This window comes from Castor canadensis, chromosome 12 (genome assembly GCF_047511655.1).
Source record: "Castor canadensis chromosome 12, mCasCan1.hap1v2, whole genome shotgun sequence".
Lineage (NCBI taxonomy): Eukaryota > Metazoa > Chordata > Mammalia > Rodentia > Castoridae > Castor > Castor canadensis.
In genome coordinates this window covers 5,242,716-5,262,326 of record NC_133397.1, presented here as the reverse complement: position 1 = coordinate 5,262,326, position 19,611 = coordinate 5,242,716, and the positions used below count along the sequence as shown (strand labels likewise).

Here is a 19,611-nt window from a genome sequence, read left to right as displayed (position 1 = left end):
TCTGGGTGGTGCAATTACAAGTAATTTTTACTTTCTTCCCTTGGCTTTATTCTGTTTTTCAAATATTCTCCAAGAGCACATTTTCTATAGTCAAAAATTAGTGGTGTTAAAATATTTCTTATCTGTTAAGCCTACCTTGTTGGCATCTGAGCTGGACCCACTCTACCAGACCTTGGTATATATGAAATGTATACCTATCAGTGGGAGCTTAAGCAGTACCCCTGAAATGTGGCTGTGGGGGCCAGGCCACAATGCTGAAGGCTTATGCAGCCTGTTGAGCTTCCTCCCGTCTTCATGACCCTAAACATGATCCGTGTTCTCTGGGGAAGCTGAGGGCTGGCAGCCATCAGGATGCAGATGGCAGTGGGGACATACAATTCCCAAGGATCAGGATTTCACAGCTGGCACTCAAGTGTTCAGGAGCAAGTCTAGGAGAATGATACATCTCTCAGAAGGACCAAGTCCAAGTCTGGAGGGCCTAGGGTAGACCCTGGGGAGGAAGAAAAGCAGGCAGGGAAGAGCAAGTGCAAGCTAGCAGCATGCCAGATTCATTGAAGGAGTCAGCAGTGGAACGGATGGCTAGGTGACTGGGTGCTAGGACAAGCTCTGCGTGTCCTCCCCAGTCTGTGTGGCACCAAATGCTCTCTGGTACTAGGTCTGGTCTTAAGCCCAGGTTTCTACCCGGCCCCTCTCAGCTGCTAATCTGCCTTCTCACTACCATAGTCTTCTGCAGTCTGCAAACTAGGCCCTTGGCAGGGAGCTTGTTATCCCAGAGTGGGACACACGTTGAGGGGTTCACCTGGTAGTTGCTGAGCTGGGTTGTGGACATCTTGCACTTCAGGAGTGTGAGTCTGAGTAGAACAATGTGAGAAGCAGGACCCTGCAATCTCACAGAGACCAGGACTGGAACAGTTGGTTTGGTCTTATCTGCTTATCTCTTCCCAGTCCTGGACTGCTGACCAGGGTACACCAGAACAGCAATACCACACACTTGTGACTTTGGCGAGGGCTGGGGAGCCATCATCACTGCCCATTTGCAGGGGTTGCTCCTTCTGAGATGAACAGACTTTAAGATGCTGGGTCTCCAAGATATTGACTTCAGTTTTAGATTATTTTCCCCAGTGGCCCATCTCCATGCTGTCTTGATGCAGATAGGCTGTCTGAAATGGGCTTATTAATATTGATAACCTTGATGGTTTTTAAAGTGGATTTGCCTTTAGCAATCACAGTTTATAAAAACACACCAAAGACAGACTTCACAACATTGAGTCAATGAGAGAGAAGCCCATGTACAAAAATATTTTAATACATTGAACATCTTACAATACATTAGACCAATGCCCAAAAGCATCACATGTGGAAATATATATATATATATATATATATTCCCCTAAAAACTAAGCATCATCTATCCTCTCAGACAATGCCATCAAAGCTGACAAAGCCTGCATGATTGGTCTCTGTCTAGTCACAGCTTATTAAACACAGTATCTATCTATGCAACACTTAGACTCCAAACTCAAATACAGATAAAACATGAGTCCATTTTTCAGAAAATTTAGCCAAATAACCCTACTCAACTTCAAATCTGAAAAAGACAAAAATAAACCAGACAACTGTCACTTATTTATCACTAAACACTAGAGATGGTTAGTACTTTTTTTAACCAGCATGTAATTCCTCCTGTCCTGTCCTTCCACTTGTCTTAAGATAAAACCTCACTTGTAGGATCATCATCCTAAATTAAACAGTAGTTATCCATGCAATAGTGCCCTCAACACTTAAAAAACATCAGTTAAATTATTTTTTATTTTCTCCAAAAGGGAATGTATTTCACAAAACTAACACTCATTCAAAACCGAAGAAGTAGAGAAAATACTGATGTGAATTTGAATTTTTCTCCAAGGCAAAGTTTCCTATGAAAAAGGGACATCAGAATATTTTAAGCATTAAGACCTTGTGAATCCTTAGTGATACATTGGGAGTGAAGGAGTTGTTGGATAAAAGAGCTGGAAATGTGTTTAGAATGGCTTATTTCTCATGGGCAATTTTGTTTGGTTTATATTTGCTTTCCTCAGGAAAAGAGAAATGTCGTTCCTCTCAACTAGAAAAAAATTCACTTAGATTTAGGCTTCAGATTCAGCTTTGCTTCCAAATCACACTGAGTGCTGCTGTGTACCTGCAACGTCTCAGGTGCTTGCACACAGGATCAAAGCACACTCGTGTTGACTCAAAGTTTTGCTTCATGTTTAAGCTGATTATAAGAAAGTAGTCACAGGTTAGATAATATCAAAACCTATAAAGAAAAAAGCTTGGTATTCATTTCTTCATTAAGAAAGTACACAGGGATGGGGGAGGGGAAGAGATGATGGGGGTGATCTAATCAATGTACAGTATAAGCCTAATTGAAATTGTCACTATGAATCCCCCCATGTAATGAATACATCCTAATAAAAAATTTATAATGAAAAAGGTCATCCATGTTATAATTGCCAAAGCAACTAGAAGCGTATTAAAAATCTAATAAAAATTAAATTAAAGCTAAAAATAAAAGAAAAGTTTATATACTTTTCAGAAAACACAAGATGACTGTCCTCTTTTGGAGGGGACGGAAACATGTCATGACTGAATTATAGTGACTTAATTGAAGTAGGATATCCTTTATGAGAAAAAAAATCACAAAACTAAACTTTCCAAAATCCTTCTCAAGACCATAGGGTTGATACCCAGCACTGGAAACAAGCAAACAAACAACAACCAAAAAAAACCACCAAAATAAAATCGATTATGAAGCAAATTTTTCATGAGGTGTTTAATGAAATCAGACACTTAAGTTCCCTCCAGTCACAGACACTGGAGTTGCGTTGCCTGGGCAAAACAAAAATTTCTATGGCTTTGCTTTTCTGAAACAATGATAGGAAATTATTTTCCAGGCAGCAAGATAGTGTCTAGGTTACAGAATTAAACTGTATGCAACAGTTCCACCAGGAGAGGATTTCCATTAAGTGACATTCTCTGTCATGCTCTTTCTTTGAGCTAGAAAAGGGACTCATTCTTCTAATACTGACCTAGACTGAATCTTATTTCAACAGATTCAGAGTTAATTCAGAAATACTGTCTGCTGCTTCAGTTCCATTTACATAAACTCCGGGCTCACTCTCTATTGTTCATCATGTCCCTTCCTGCCCATGGCTCCCAGGCCTTTTGTGGAAGAGCTTTCAACAACCCAGCCACTATCACTTTTCAGAGCCAGAGCACCCATCTATTCAAATCAACTCATATTTTTGCTTGACAGAATCACGTGGTCTGAATAATGGGTTGGCATAGCAACCCAAGCACTTCCCTTGCATCTGCATCATGAGATGTAAAGTGTATCTGGGTTTTGTCATAAGTCTTGGAAGACAATGGGCAGAGCACAGGCAGCTATCTTTATCAACAGTCTCTGTGTGCTGGAGCCACGCCTCACCATCTTCACCATCTTCACCTCTTCTGGGTGCTCACTAGAGATGGTAAGATTCACTTTTATTGTTCTTTGGGATTATCTGTTGATTCTCTACTTCTGAGTAAAAGGTCCAAGATTTCCAAATGGCATAACAGCAGAAAAGAAAGTGTTACAACAAGCAGAAATAGTTAGAGAAGGCATTTGATTCCCAGGTGTGAAAACTGGCATCGCAGTCCATACTTAGCAGAAAGAAAAAAAACACTGACTCTGTCAAACAAAAAAACTAGAAGAAATGCTTCAAAATTGAAACATAGGAATCACAGCAAAATTTGCTCAAAATATTACACCCACATGAAATATTTCTCCCATAAGGAGTCACTGGAGCTTATTTCTCACAGATGCATCTGTGAACTTAATTATAGGTCCCAAGTATACGTCGTTTACCAATGCAGTTTTTGGTTAGCATTCTCTGCTCTGCTCCTTAAAAAAGAATGCTAAAAAAACTAAATCAAACTAAAAAAAAAAAAAATCCCAGAAGTGCTTTCTCAATGACAATAAAGCACGAAGCCAATCAACTAAAGTAAAGCAATGGTTTTGCATTATCCATGAACCTGAGTCATCCTCGTTATTTTCATGTTCAGTGTCCACAGATAATTAGACATCCTGTGCAGCAGATAATCAGGTTTTCAGCCACTGAGGAAAACCACTATGCTGGCATTGCAGACAATGGATGACAGCTGCACCTGGAGTCTTCCCACAGGTGGGCTGGAGTCCTGTACCACATTCAGCATCACCAGTCCAGCTTCAGGTCTGCCTTGCTCCAGACATATTTTCCTCCTCGCTTTAAAAACATTTTCTCATCAAAACCACTGAATTTGATGGCTTCTTCCACTCCCACATCTAGGATGGACTTTGAAGGATCCTTCCGCCCGCTTGTGCAGTTCAGAAAGCGCATCTAGGAGGGAATTAGTGCATTTTCACATCATTTATCCTGTAAAACTCGATTGACAGTATCAATCCAAAATGTGTTTTGATATTCCAATCATGTCCACAAATGTGTTTTGAGGCTATGGCCAGAAACTGAACTCAGTGGGCTCCATCCCCGGACACACGCAACTCAGGTACCCATGAAGAGGTTGGCATAAGCCTCTGAGATTGCCAGTGTGTCGTGAACGGAATTACACTTGTGCCACCTGAGCACACAGGCCTCCCTTGGAGGAAGGAGTGGTAATCAGGACAGACTTCCCCAGAACATTGACATTTGCATTTGTTTTGAAATTTTAAATAGGAGGAAATGGTAGTTAGTATGAAAGCACTGAAGTATGGAGTAATATTGTATTGTTGTGAAACTGTGACTGGATGACATTGCAGGAATGAAAAGTATGCATGAATGTGTAGGTCTGAATTCTCATAAAGACTTCTTTCAAGAAAGGAAGAGAGAACAATGGCAAAGTAGTTACTGAGGCAGGCAAATGCCAGATCAAAAAAGAGTTGTATGTGTCTGGCTAAGGGTCATGCTTTTAATCCTACCATAGCTATTTTAATTCATCATTTCCCAGTCTTTTCTGCCTGGTAGGCAGGAATGAGATCTTCGAACTACTTGTTAGTCACACTGAGCATTTCATAGGAGATCAAGTAAATGCATGAAGAATCAAAAAGTTATTCAATTGGAAAAAGCAAATGTTGGTTAACTATATGTTTTCCAAGTTATGCTTACTTAGAGAACAGATAGTTTCTTGGGGGAACATAGATCAAAATTCCTAGCCAATCATGATCTGCACCTCAAAAATGAAATTGTTTGAGCTGGGAGCATAGCTCAAGTGGAACAGCACCTGCCTAGCAAGCACAAGGCTCTGAGTTCAAACCCCAGCATCACACACACAAAAAAGTAAGTAAATAAATAAATACATAGTTTGAATTTTCCCCTTTACATTGGACTCATGAAGTGAATCCATTACCACTTTTCTTATTCCCTATAAACAAAGCTTTTGTTGACAATAAATTAAATTGCTGTAAAGCACCACTAACTTGAAAATAACGAAACACAGAAGCTATAATAAACATTTCTCAAAAAACACCACAAATCTAATGTGAATAGTGAACTCATGGTTCTTGATGGAGCTCATTTTTAAACACATCTTTGAATGGGTTATTTGTCCCTTGCTAGAGAAATCCTGGCACAGGTTATGCATCTAGAACAATAATCACAAAGACAAAGGAAAGGGAAGTCATGTCTTTGTTTTTTTGAGAAGGATGGGTTTTCTTCTCCCTTTGGAAAGTGATGGGGGTGGAGATAATGTCAGTTGCGTTTGGAGAGGACAGTGAGACTCTCCTCCCACTGTCACCAATAATCAGCCAGTAAACTAGCTGGGAGCTCTGTCCTATCACAGCAGAGCCTCCAGTCCAAGACCCGTAGTAGAGAATTTAGCTGTGTGTGACATCAGAGATGCATCTCTTCGTGGAAGACATTACAAAGGGAAAGGAAAGTGATTACTTTGCATTTTTGAGAAGGGTGGTAGCTAGTGCAAATCCAGGGAACTGAATTCCTGTGAAATTGCTGAGCACAACCCTCAGCACAGTGAGACCAGGGCTCTGTCATATTAATGAGAGTCACTAACAGTAAAACCACAGAACACCTCCTGAGAAAAACCGATCTAATCGGTATTAAATGGTTGTGTTCATCTTAGCTCAACTCTAGCATTGCTGCTCGATTCATTTTTCAGTGATAATTTCGACATGAAAAATACTCACATATTCATCCAGAATCAGGTAGGAATTTTTCATCTGCAAAGGAGAAATCAAACAGAAATTTAGTTTTCATTTCACCTTTTTTTCAGTGTGTTTGCTCAACTGTTCAACTATCTATCATTAAAAACTAATAAAAACAAAACTGTGGAAGACACTAGAAAAGTACAACCTGGCTCTGAATCTCAATACTGGAAAAAAGTATATAACAAGCATCCCTTTGGTCTCTTTGGAGCCACTGGGTCAACCCCATGGGAAAGACAGGCGCTCACCTTACCCTACCTCCCCACCCCACTCAACCAGGGCAATTCCCTCTTAACTGAATTTCTGTTAGAATTCCCACCATTATGTAAGCATTTGATGTTCTTTTGAGTGGCAGATAGGAGAACCTCTTTTTAAAATACTTTCAAATAATAATTTTAAAATATTTTCAAATAATGAAATTTATACTTATTTAAAAAAATTTAAAATCCAAAATGTTATAAAGGTAAGCAAAAATTACTGGTACAGATGCATGAAACTTCTGGTTAATTTTGTACACTGGTTTTCATCTGCACCTAATATCATATTGTGAGAATTTGTGCTTGTCATTTTGTGTTTTATAATGAGTATAACATTTCATTCTGTGAACCTATTAATTTTCCCATTCCTGCTATGCTGTTGGTATACCTTCAATTTGGACTACTCTTGTGATACTGCAAAGCATGTGTTTATATCAATATTTCTTTGTATTACTGAAGACTTCCTGTTTTAAGGTAGCAATTATGAATCAAAATATGGGAACATTTAAAAGGTTACATTGTAAATTACCTATTTGTTGTCTAGGACAATATGACTTGCCTCTTGTTAACATCTTCATATTTTAATTCATATTTCTGTGACTACTTATAATATCCAAGATTCTTAAATTGTTTGCTTACCATATTTTTTAATAAATTGTCTATTTATATTCATTGCCTGGTTTGCTTTTTGTGCATTAATGAGTTCTTATTGACTTAAATAACTTTTTATGTATGATACTTTATTTTATATAATCCAGTAACATATATGACAATACTAGAGTCTACTCTTACTTTTTATGATGTGCTGGCATCTATTTTTATTGTTTATGGGTTCAAATATAACATTCTTAATTTTTTAAAATGTTCATCTCTTGCATCAATACAGAGGATTCTCCATTGTGTCAGGGAGAGCAGGAATTGTTTTCCTTTTGGTCTGAAAGTGCATTAGTTACCTTGCCTCCATAATAGCTGAAGGCATTGCCATATGTACAAGCTATGGCCAGCACTGCTTCATCCATGTGTGAAATTCGTGCTAAACAGATGTGACCAATAGTTCTCACACTAGACAACTAAGGGATAGCAAAGCATTTCTTTTCATTCTATCCACCTGTTGAAATTATTCAGAGACAATGCAAGTAAATAATGTGAGGATGCTGATATCAGTATGGTAGCACTCATTAGGTCCTTCCATGTCTGGGCACCGAATCGTGTACTTACCACATATACAGAGATTTTATATGCATGTGTGTGTGTGTGCTATTCATACACCTGTGACTCACATGTCAAGTTTGTACTGTGATTATACATATAATCATGGAAGCAGCTTTCCACCTCTTTATATAGAGAGAAACTGAAGGTCATCCAAGACCCTAGTGGACCTCAACCCATCTGGCCCAGGGACTGCACTCCTCCATTTCTCCACACTGAATCATCAAAAATAGCAATGTGACAAGATGCAACTCTCTAGGATGAGAGATCCCCACTTTGGAAATGATCTAAATGTGTGATGGTCAACATTTGCTGCATACAACCTTCTGGTTAGATTCGGGCACCAAACAGGACACGTCTTTGTGGCGTTCTAAAAATCCTTCAAACTCTTTGTCACTTATAACAAATCTTTCTGCTTCTCTCAGCGCATCTTCTCCAGAGTTCTCACCCTCAATTAGGAGGCACTGGAAGACCTGGAAGACAAGGAAATTCTGCTGGGTAGAGAGCCTTCACCACTGTGCACACCAGTCCTATAGGTAACAGCAAAACCGTGCTTGAGAGGTTACTCTCCTTTCTCAAGAGGTGACCCCCAAGAAGGTTTGAACTGTACCTGGCTCATGATTGCTGGTGTCTGCCAAATGCAGAGCTTCAAGGGGAGAAGGCAGGCTCAGGGACACAGGCTCTGAGCTATAGGAGGAAGGGGACGAAGCATGGCACCTGGTTCAGGGTCATCACTTAGTTAATAGCCTGTGGACCTCAGTGATCTTGGAAAACACAGTTTTCCAAGCAGGCAGGACTAAACCCCTCCCACCAAGAGTTTGGATTCTTAAGTGGCTAATCCGGAGTGATTCAGGCAGAAAAAGCAAACCAAAGGCATGAGAAATACACACACACACATATTTGAGAGAAAGGATGCAAAACAGAATACTGAGGAACACAGTAACAACAAAAGAGGAGCAGAGATGAGGGAGCAGAGACAAGGACAGGAGCAAGGAGAGGTGGTTCTAGGGAAACTCTTAGGTCTTGGAGCTCAGCCCTCTGGCTGCAGCCTCTGCCTCCCCATTTTCAGAACCTGCTCTTCTTATCACCCATCTTCATCTTTTTTCTAGGCATGGGAGTGGGACTGATATTCCAGCCTACTTATCTATGTAACTGAAAGTTCAAGTTCAATATATCTACTTTTAAAAATCCTTCAAATAAGTAGCATTTACAACTTTCCTCTAATCCACTTCCACATATTATAGGACAACTTCAGAAACTAACATAATACCCCTTTCCCATCCCCCAGCTCTCTTTGAATGCTGACATGGAATTCAATGAACATCTAAGGCAGCACTGAAAGGGAAGCTTTTCTTTGGTGAGTATGCCTCTGGTCTAGACATGACTTCCTCGCCCAGGTCTTCCCCACCTGTGGAAATTCTTTCCATCTTTCCGAGCACCAACGGCACCTCCTACATGAAGCCTTCCAGTTCAAACTGTGAGCTATCCTAACTCACAGAGCTTTGCAGAACATGTCTCACCATTCTTTAACTTGCTAGACTTGCCTTCTACATCTTATCCTCAGCTACATCTACTTTGTGCCCCAGTCACAGATTCTGGATAATTACACAACATTCCCCAAGGTAGTTTGTTAAAAATTCATAGTCATATCAGCCTTCCCTACACCCCTGCCCCTTTCAGACTATGCTGGATATACTATGAGGTTTATGAAGCTGCTTACGAAACAGTTTCCTCTGCTGATTCAGAATTGTTAGAGATGCAAAACTGGAATTAATAGTAAATCAATGTCCACACATCGTGAAAACTATCTATGTTAAGTCAGCTTGTGGGCCTTAGACTTTCTGAGGCTGGCAGCGAGGCCAATCACAAAGGATGAATTTTGGAATCAAACCTGTCATCAGTGAAGAACATATATCCATCCATAAGAAAGGCTAGGGTTTTCAGAAGAAATTTAGGCTACAGGGGAATTTATTCTTCAGAACATCTCTAAGCACATAGCATACCTTTGACCTTGATCCTCACAATATTCCAGAATAAAGTCAGTTCAAGCTTTCAGAAGGGAAAACAAAGCAAAGGAAAGTATAGCTGGAAGCTTAACAAAGCTAAAAGAAAGACAAAAGATATGGCTCAAAAGGTCCACAGTTCCCAGTACAGGTGCTGTTTCCAGTTTCTTTGGAGAAAGTCTCGCCTAAATGTTTTCTGGATTAAACTCACCAAAGTCAGCATTGGGGACTTACTTTCCAGCGGACAGGGTTCAGCGCTTTAATCTGTTCGTTCATGTCCTCTTCCACGTTAAAACGATTAATGACAGAATTGATTTTGAAAGCCACTCTGTAATCCCTACACCACATCCTCAGTTTCTGAAGATTTTCCACATGGTTCTTCTTTCCTTGACCCCGTCCAATAAGGACATTGACTTGCTCATCGAAGCTGTCACAGGAGATGGCAAGAATGTCCAAATATTCACCTGCAGGAAAAACGGCCATCTAAACTTTTCTGTCAAAGAACCCAGCCTTTCTACTTGTCTAAATCTCTTTAAGATAAAACCTACCTTATTTGCATCTTTATTTTAATTTTTAAATGTCAGTTTTTCTCAAATCCAAGAATGTCCCCGAGACGTGAGTTATACTTGTGTAAAATAGCCATTAAAATGATACACATGGCTAGAGGTATGGCTCAAGTGGTAGCAATTATAGGTTTGCTTCTCTTTTCCCATCACACAGACAAATTGCTTTATAGAAAGTCCCTAGTATTTCAACAAGTTCTTGATATGTTTTGTACCTTTAATTTACAATCTAAATATTCACAGAGACTCTGTGCCATGCCAGGTACAACTGTACTAGAGGCTAAGAAAACTGAGATAAAGGGAAGCTGTATGCAGGAGCCGGTGTACAACCAGGCCCCGCCCTGCCTGAAAACAGGGTGTTACTGGAGCACTAAAAACACTGACAATTATCTTGGTTTGGGCTCTCCTCCACCAGTTTCTGTAACATCAATGTCTATGTCCTCTTTCTTGTGACCCCCTTAGCTTTCTTTGCTTTTAAATGCTCTCCGAGAGAGAATAGGCATTCGATAGACTGTTTGCCACAACTGAGTATTCCAGTTATAGTGATTTCCCAAAGCTGACTCCTTTTTCTTAAAATTACTTTCAAGTTATAGAAGCAGAGGGCTCCAAAAACTCTTTAATCCACCATTCTCTAATAATATAAACAATAATTTTAATTCCTATTTCAGGACTAATTTTATGTTACCCATGTGTAACAAGCATCTAGCACAAACCAAGACAAAATAAGTCAATTGTCTATTATTTAAAACAACTCAAAATGTTCTCAAATTGACCTCAAATAAATTCCCAATGGAACAGCATATTGGGATGAGGCAACTAACTGAACATATAGTTTATAACCAGTCCTCTTCGCTCCCCAACAAAAGTTCCAAACCAAACACATAAAGACACGTCCAGTCCATGAAAGGCCCTCTGGTTGAGCTCTACCTTCTGCTGTATTTCTGTGCTATCCCCACATTCTGTTCTCAGCCTCTTTGATCACAGCTCTTGGGAAGAGAGATTTAACAGAGCAAATATTTTCACTCAGCCTGTCCTCGGATTTTTGCAGAAGAGCCTGAAACCATGATGGAGTCTTGTCAGGCCCCTGCATACATGGCTGCTGTAACCTTCTATATGTGACCAGTGGGTGATGTCAACAAGTTGGAGTCATGGACATGCTGAATGGAACTGTCAAGACTTGTCAGGATTGTGCAGCAAGATTCACGATATATTTGGCTATATTGTTGGGGGGGGGGCAGTCACTATGGCTAGTCACTTAGCAGTATGTGACTGAGTGCCCAGCCCTCATAAAACCTTCGAAGCCTAGGACTCAAATTAGCTTCCCTGTGCAGAGATGTCCCAAGCAAAGCCCAAGCATACCTGCATGGCTTTTGATGGGGAGGGACTCAGAAGTGTGTGTTTGTCCTCATGGGATTTGATAGTTGTGCCTTTGCTTAGATATTTTTGTTCTGTGTCCTTGGCACTAACAAACCCTAGCTCTGAGTATAACTGGCTAGTGAGTCGTGGGAGTCTTTCCAGCGAATGGCCTCTGGAGCTCTGACCCAACTGTAATCATCCACCTAAGCACACTGACCCACCCTGATGCTTCAGAGATGAGGACTGGGGGCACTAGACAGGCATGCCCACACATTTGCTTCCTTCCTCAAGCATCTGAAAATATTTCAAATTATTTGTAAATATTTTTACTTGGGAAATTTACATAGAATGTGATTTTATGTATCTTTAATAATTTGAGGATCTGTCAAACTTCCATATAGCAATTAAAGAGATCCTCATGCTTCCCACCCCCCATACTCTCACACTTTCTGCTTGTCTACTTGCAATGATGCTGGATTTTCTCATATACTTCTAAATGTAGGATTTTACACCACCTATTCCAGGCATACATTTGAGCATCTGATCCTGCAGGGCAGAGATCCTCTGGCCCCTTACTCGACACACAGGGACAGGCCTATCAAGCCCATCCTGGAGGGAAGGTGGTATTCAGGACCATGCCCCAAACCTCTGATCACTAGTGTCTGGTCACACTGTTTCCTGCACTCTTTTTCTGACTCTCTGAATCTGGCTCCCAGAGCTTGCTTTGAACCTCCACCCTTTCCATGGGATGTCTCCCTCCACGCACATCTGGTTTGACCCATGGCCTCTTCCTTGAATCACTCTCTCCTGGCATTCTGAATCCACTCTTTCTGTTTAACCTTCATGAGACTGCACCAACCACATGCACAGCCTCTAGTCCCCATCTCTGGGGTAGCATTCCACCAGAGATCTCTGGTCAGCATCTTCAAAAGATCCTTTCCAGTGACCTCATAGTTCAGTGTCTCATTCAGAGCAAAAATGGGGAATTGTACTAAGATGAGGATGTAACACCTGCAACATTTCCAAGTGCCTTCCAATGCCAGGCATTGCTCTAAGGATACCACATACATACAAAACTTAACCCTAGGGGACCTCAGCAATATCAGGATACAGTGGCTCTTAATCCTGGTTACACAGAAGAACTCCTTGGAGCCCTCCAAACCAGCCAATCCATATACCATGAGCTTTTGATATGATTAGTCTTGGTCCTGTCTAGGACCAAGATATTTTATTACACAGCTGTGAAAGGTGCTAATTTTCCTCAATGGTGGCTAAGCATAGGTGGCAGGTGCTAATGCTTTCTAAATTGGAAGGTGTAAGATGGTCATGCTTGCTAACATTCTCTGTTATCTGTCTCTACATGCTTGTTTATTGAGAGCCCTACAGAATCAAAACATCCCTGACACCACACAGAGCTTTGGAGGAGATTAGAATAAGCAAGATTTGCTTTTCTTTCCTCCCGGCTCTCCAGAAGGCCTGGCCTAAGGCCCAGGGTGGAAGGAAATGCAGGAACCAATGATATTAATAGTAGTGACTGAGGTGTCATACAAGGAAGCTTACCATAGTCTCTGAACCACCTCTCCCGGATCAGACTACCATTGCTTACAATGCTCACACTTGGCAGACCGAGCTCCACTTTGCAGAACTTCACAAGCTTGCCTAGGTATTCACCGCGGTCCTGCAGAAAGGGCTCTCCCCCTGAAAAGTTGATCTTCTCCATGCCTGTGAGAGATAAAACACAGCTTCCCACTTCACAAACAGCCATTTTATTATTTTATTTTATTTATTTTTCTGTTCTGGGGATGGCACCTGGAGTCTTGTACTGAGCCACAGCCCATTGTTTTGTTTTATTTTAAGACAGAGTTTCTCTGTGTAGCCTAAGCTAGTCTCAAACTTCAATTCTTCTGCCTCAGCCTGCAAGGTGCTGGGATTATAGACGTACCACCATGCTCTGCTCTCATCCATGTTATTTTAATGGCAAAAGTAATATTTTCTCAATGCAGAACAATGAAATAAAACCTTTCTATTATCTTCCCTTCCCTAATCAGAGTTCCCAACATCAATGCTGCTCAATGGGAATAACCATGTATTTAATCCAGAGTCTAAACAGGAAAAAGAAAATCACTTGAAGATTTTGTCATTGTTTTGCTTCTTCCACAGATGAACAGAAGAAGTCAACGGGTACAGTGAGCAACCCAGATTTTTTTGAAGCAGAAAACCACTTCCCCTGGCCTCTGGTAGAAGATATGAGGGCTTGCCCATATCATAACATATCATATCATATCATATCATATAACAGTGAGCTTGCCCATGGCCTGGGATGTCAAGGCTCCTAAGTTTCATTTTGTAAGACATGTGAGAGAGTTAGGTTAGGTGGATAGTTAAGTACATCTTAATAAGATAATATTCAGGTAGGAATGCAGAGACAATGGAATGAATTATAAAAGTCCTGGTGAGAAGTCAGGAGAACTCAGAAGTTGGTGAGAATGTCAAGGTGGAGGGTGTCACTTGGGTGACCAGCTGTGGGTGACCTAGCAAACACAAAGAGGAGCAAGGGAAGTCAGATTCCACAGATTCTTACTGTGGGCTTTCATTTACAGAAAGCACAGAGTCGGGTGGCACTCATCGCTGCATAGAGTACCAGCTGATGATGGGCAAAGCAGTAGGTAAAGGGCAGCATGCCTTGTGGGAGCTGGCCAGGGGTCTGCTGTCTCTGCACCTGTGAGCTGTGCCCCTGGGGCGTCTGTTTTGTGACATCGTGGCTGTGTTGTAAGGTGTGACTTGGGCATTTCTGCTTTCCTTCAGTTCAAATGCTAAGCAGGAGGAGGGAGAGCTGGCAGTTAAGGAGGTGACCTAGGAAGGACCAGCAGGAGGGAAAAAAAGGACAGGATGCATGGAGCTGTTGCATTGGAACTTCACTGCTGGGTTCCCTCTGAGACGCCTGCAGGTGTTGGATGTGTGAGGTCCAGTAAACAAGCCTTAAGAGCAAGGTCCCTGCTCTTTGTTAAAATCATTTCTAAAAGGTTCCCGTGAAGGGCAAATACATGACCCAAAATAAAAGGTTTAACTTTTGCTGCTCTTCGATCAAAGAGTTTGATCTTTTTCAACTTTCCTCTTTCCAGATTCTTTCATGTTTTAGATAGCCTCTGAGAGTGGCATGACTGTCCTAAACTGCCTGCTTCAGAATGCTGGGTGGCACAGGGACCTGACCTCTGCTTACAGGAGGAACAGGGCACTCCACTAATGACTGTCCATGCCACTGCCAAGGCTTAGGCAGGCTGCCATCCACCTCTGCCAGCCTTCCTTTCTCTCACAGGGCCACCTGTTCTGGTCCCTGGGAAGCGCTGGCCTTGGTTCATGAGGGGACCCCAACCTGTACGACCTTCCAGGGGACAAGTATCCTCATTTCCCTTTGCACCCAGACTCACCAGCTTGCTTGAGCAGCTGCAGCCCTCGCTTGGCCTCTTCCAGGGGCAGCACAAAGGACGTCTTGGCCGTGTGGAAGCAGAACCCGCACTTGTAGTTGCACTGACGAGTGAAGTGGTAGTTGACACTTGTGGGGGTCGTGGGCAGAACCTCATCCTCATCTTCCTCCTGGCTCTCCTTGGGGTCTTCCCCCACCTGCTGCTGTCCCCTCTCTGCACCTGGCCACGGGAAGGCTGCCCTCAGCCAGCAGAGCAGGGAGGCTAGACTCCTCCAGAGGGAGCCCATCGGCTGTGTGAATGTATTCCGAAGCTTCCCAGCAAGGGCAGTGGGTAGCCTGGACACACTGACGCCCTGAAGCTGCCCCTGTGTGTTATATGAGGATGGAAAGCAGCCACACCTCCTGTCACAGGAGGAGGAACACACCCCCTTTGACTAAGTCCCTGCTGAGTTAGTTTCCATTTCCATCTTTCTGAAAGTGAAAGTTGGAGCAGAGCCAAGACTGAAGGCTCAGGACTGGGACCAACACACTGCCTTTGACTGACTCACTTTTTGCCCCAGTCCACCTGTGAAAACACGTCTTTCTAACTGGACAGTGATATGAAGATATCAGTACCCAAGGGCATTTCTCCATACCTGGCAGGCAGAGCTGTAGCTAACCTTTTTATATGTATGCTACTTTTGATACAAGCTGAGGGTCTCTTAGCTGAATGGCTTGAAATGTCTCAGATTTTGGATTTTTTTTCACATTTTCAGATAGTTTAATGTGTACAAGGAAAGATCTTGGGGATGTGACCCAATTTGAAAAACATTTTTTAAACAATTTTGTGCATGAAACAGTTTCACATGTGGAATTTTCCACTTGCGGTATTGTGTCCATGTTAAAAAAGATTTTTAGATGCTCAACCTGTGTGACGGTGTGACAGCTTCAACCTTATGGTGGATACTCTGGACAAGCTTGTGAAGAAAGCCACTAGTCATTATGTCCCTATTAGCCAGCCCAGTGTGAAATCAGCATGTCAAACAGACATCTGCACATTCACGGTGGCACTAGTCAGAATAGCTTAGACACAGAATCAACAAGGAGTGAATAAGAAAATGTTAGACTCATACATGTACATAAACATACACGCATCATGCATGTATGCGTATGTTGTGTGCGTGTGTATGTATATTATATGTGTATATGTATTGTTTATGTATCCATACATACAATGAAATACTGTCCAGTCTTTAGAAAGAAGGAAATCCTGTCATTTGTGACAACATGGATGAACCTGGAACACACCGTGTGAGGTAACACCAGACACAGAAAGACAACACTGCACTTGAATACAGAATCTAAATATTTAAACTCACAGAATAGAAAGTAGAATGAGGGTTAGCAGGTGCTGGGAGGAGTGAGGAGATACTGGTCAAAGGATACACAATTCTAGGTAGGCAGGAGGAAAAACTGCAAGAGATCCGCTGTGTGGCCTGGTGACTGTAGTAACAGCAATGTATCATTTTAAAGACACAAATACAAGGATTGCTTGACCAGAGTAGGATAACTGTATAATCTATTAACATCAGGATCCCTTTCGGTGGCTGTAGAAGGTGAAGAGACATAACAAAATTTATTCTTCATCCTTCTCTAGGTAGTCAGCTTAATTTGTGTATTGTGAGAGCATTAAAATGTAGACATTTATGTTTTCCTGCATTTCTGTACCATTTTCAATAGACATTTTCAGTTAGGAAAATTGGATGTTTTTCCAAGATGAGTCCTAATTGGCCAGAATTACCGTAACTTGTCCTGTGTTTATTTTTACAGTTTTCTGAGGAAGTATTGTGGACTCCTGAATTGGACTGCTCCTTTTATCCCTCTGTAATCAGAATGGCACTTTCATATATCCCAAGCAAAGTGTGAACAGTCTAGTGGCTGAGCTTGGGGAGGCAGAGACCCAGCTCATAGCTCACACTCTGGACCACAGAGAAGTATAGTACATCTCAGCAAGCCCTATATCTCCTGTGATCTTTGAGAAGAGTGGCAATGTGACTCTACACAAGTCACTTAGAACAATGACCAGCACCTTGCAGTGCTCAGTCAGGGTTGGTTATTGTTCTCTGAATGGAAACAGAAACAACTCCTTTTCCTGAATGGAGGAAACTGAAAGCAAATTCTGCAAAACAACAAAGCACCTATTTAGTGATCCAATTGTGCAACCATGGATCCGAGCCAAGTCCTTGAACTCTTCTGAGCTAAAGGTGTTTGAAACACTCACGTCATGGTCTGCCTCCATTGAGAAGTGCTTTGTGCTGGATCACGTGCATATGAAGTCAAACGTTAGCACAGCCAGAGGGGAAAACACAGGCTATGTGAAGCAAGACATTTTGAAGGTTGAATCTTTGCTCAGCCAACATTGCATTATTTGGGGTAGGTTTCTTTACCTGTCTGATCTTGGGAACATACCTGGACATACAGATAGTGATATCTAACTCACACAAGGCGTTTTAAAGATTAAGGGATGGTGTAGATTAATACCTAAGGGTAACGCTTGCCACACACGTTAGAAATATTTAACATGTGCACTGCATGTGTGGCAGACATGCTGTTTTACTTTGTATGTCCTGACTTATGTCCCAGCTCAGGAAACATGTTACAAGATTTGAGCAGGGATTTAAGCACTTCGAACACTGCTCAATAATTTGTCATTATTATCATGTTACTTTGTCTTTGCTTCCCAAGTCTACCCCACCCAGGTCAGTTTCTTTTGTTCATTTGCTAGTTTGTTCATTCATTCATTCGTTCATTCATTCATTCATTCATTCAGGTACTCTGGCATACTTTCTTTTCTTCTTTTTTTCTTTCCTTCCTTCCTTCAACAAGTATGTATTGAGATCCTCCTACACATTAATAAAAAAATTAACAAATATGAAGTGTAAATGGATAACCCAAAAATCCTTGTTGTAAAAGAGCTCACAAAAGTCATAGTCACATTGGTAATTTTTGAGTACAGGATTATTGCCTCCTAATTCCTCTTTCCCCACTCAACCAGGAGTAAGGCACTAAAGCCATGGACTTGCTTTGGAACTTACTGGTTTATACAGGACAGATGCCTGAATGTCACATGGTTCTGTCTAAGGGCTTCCATAAGATAACTAAAACTTGCAGAATTGACTTTCTGGCAAATTTGAAGTTCCCCTGTTCACCCTCCCTCCCAGGCCAGGCCTGACCAGGATGCTGGATTTAGGTCTTCCCAGGATACTCCAAGCCCTCTTCAATCTGACAAAGGCTATTGTTTGTTGCTAGGCTCCTGTCCTTCCCCTGTCGCCTGTAGTCCTCAGAGGTCAGGAGAAGACAGAAACCTCACAGTCATGGCTTGCAAAGATCAGGGAACGATATCCTCTGCCAATTGCTCAGGATGGATATAGGTTGTGGTTGACATCAAGGCTACCCCTCCTTGCTTTCTACTCCTTGGGAGCTGTTCATGTTTAAAGGAATTCAAATGCAACTGGTAACAGCTAAATGTCACCATTGTTTTCTTTATGTTTATATGGATGGAATTGCACAGTATGTAGGCTTTTGTGTCTAACTTCTTTCACTCAGTGTTACGTTTGCAGATTCATCATTGTGTTATTTATTGGTCATCTGTTCATTTTCATAGCTATATAATGTTCCCTTGTGTGAATATTGCACAACCATCACTCATTCTATTCTGATGAGAATATAGATTATTTTGCTATTATGCTACCACTGTTCTTGCATGTCTTCTGATCCATCTATGTGTGCAGTTTTGTTGGGTATGCATGGCCACTTAATGGCACCCAATAGTGGAATCACTGGTTGATAAGGGACACAAGCGTTCTGCTTCTAATGCATCCCTTTAGTTTTCCAAAGTGACTGACCACCAGAGTAGTGTAAGGGTCCTTGTTGCTCCACATCGTCCCTCTCACTTGTTGCCATTGAAAACCATTCCATCTTACTTCATTTTAGCCATTGTGTGTGATCATGTCCCATTGTGGTTTTATTGCCAGTTTCCTGGTGACTGATATTAAGCATCTTTTCATGTGTCTGTTAGCTATTTCAATATTCTCTTTTGCGATGTGCCTATACAGATCCCTTGTCTAGTTTTGTATTGAGGTTTCTGCTACATTGTTGATTTGTTGGACTTCATTGGGTATTGTGCAGTTGGTTAGTTATATGTGTTGCAGACATCTAGCTCTTTTGCTTTCCTTTGCACTCATTATGGGTTCAGATTTGTGACTGTACATACTTTTAAATAAATGAAATGAAACTGTCAGTGTTCCCAGATGACAGTGAGCCCAGTGTACTGAAATTTTAGTTTTTAGTGTGTGTGTGCGTGTGTGTGGTGGGTTGTGTGTTAGGAGTTTCAAGATCATCCGATTGGTCACTGATTCAGGATGCATGTCTTTGTGATGCTCCCAGCTAGCGCCCTATGTCAGTGAAGGGGGCAGAGCAAGAGCAAGGGGAGAAGGTGCGGGGCCAGCAGTCTGGAGAGGCAGCATAAGCCCGGGGTCCTCCACCCTCTGCGTTGCTCAGCATGCACTTTCTGTCCAGCAGGGAATGGCAGGCACCTGTGGGAAATCTG

The 19,611-nt window shown here is 41.7% G+C and overlaps 1 protein-coding gene across 2 annotated transcripts in view; it reads right to left on the bottom strand.

Annotated features, from left to right (window-relative positions):
• Positions 1–1,291: 1,291 nt before the first annotated feature.
• Rsad2 (radical S-adenosyl methionine domain containing 2) overlaps positions 1,292–19,611 on the bottom strand; it is a 21,271-nt gene continuing 2,951 nt past the window's right edge. For both annotated transcript variants that reach the window (XM_074049097.1, XM_074049098.1), the window contains exons 3-8: positions 15,028–15,243; positions 13,160–13,321; positions 9,915–10,144; positions 8,001–8,150; positions 6,194–6,226; positions 1,292–4,397 (exon numbers count right to left, since the gene is read on the bottom strand). In XM_074049097.1, the coding sequence (XP_073905198.1) occupies positions 4,233–4,397; positions 6,194–6,226; positions 8,001–8,150; positions 9,915–10,144; positions 13,160–13,321; positions 15,028–15,243 (956 nt within the window). In that variant the 3' untranslated portion in view covers positions 1,292–4,232. The remainder of the gene's footprint in view (positions 4,398–6,193; positions 6,227–8,000; positions 8,151–9,914; positions 10,145–13,159; positions 13,322–15,027; positions 15,244–19,611) is intronic.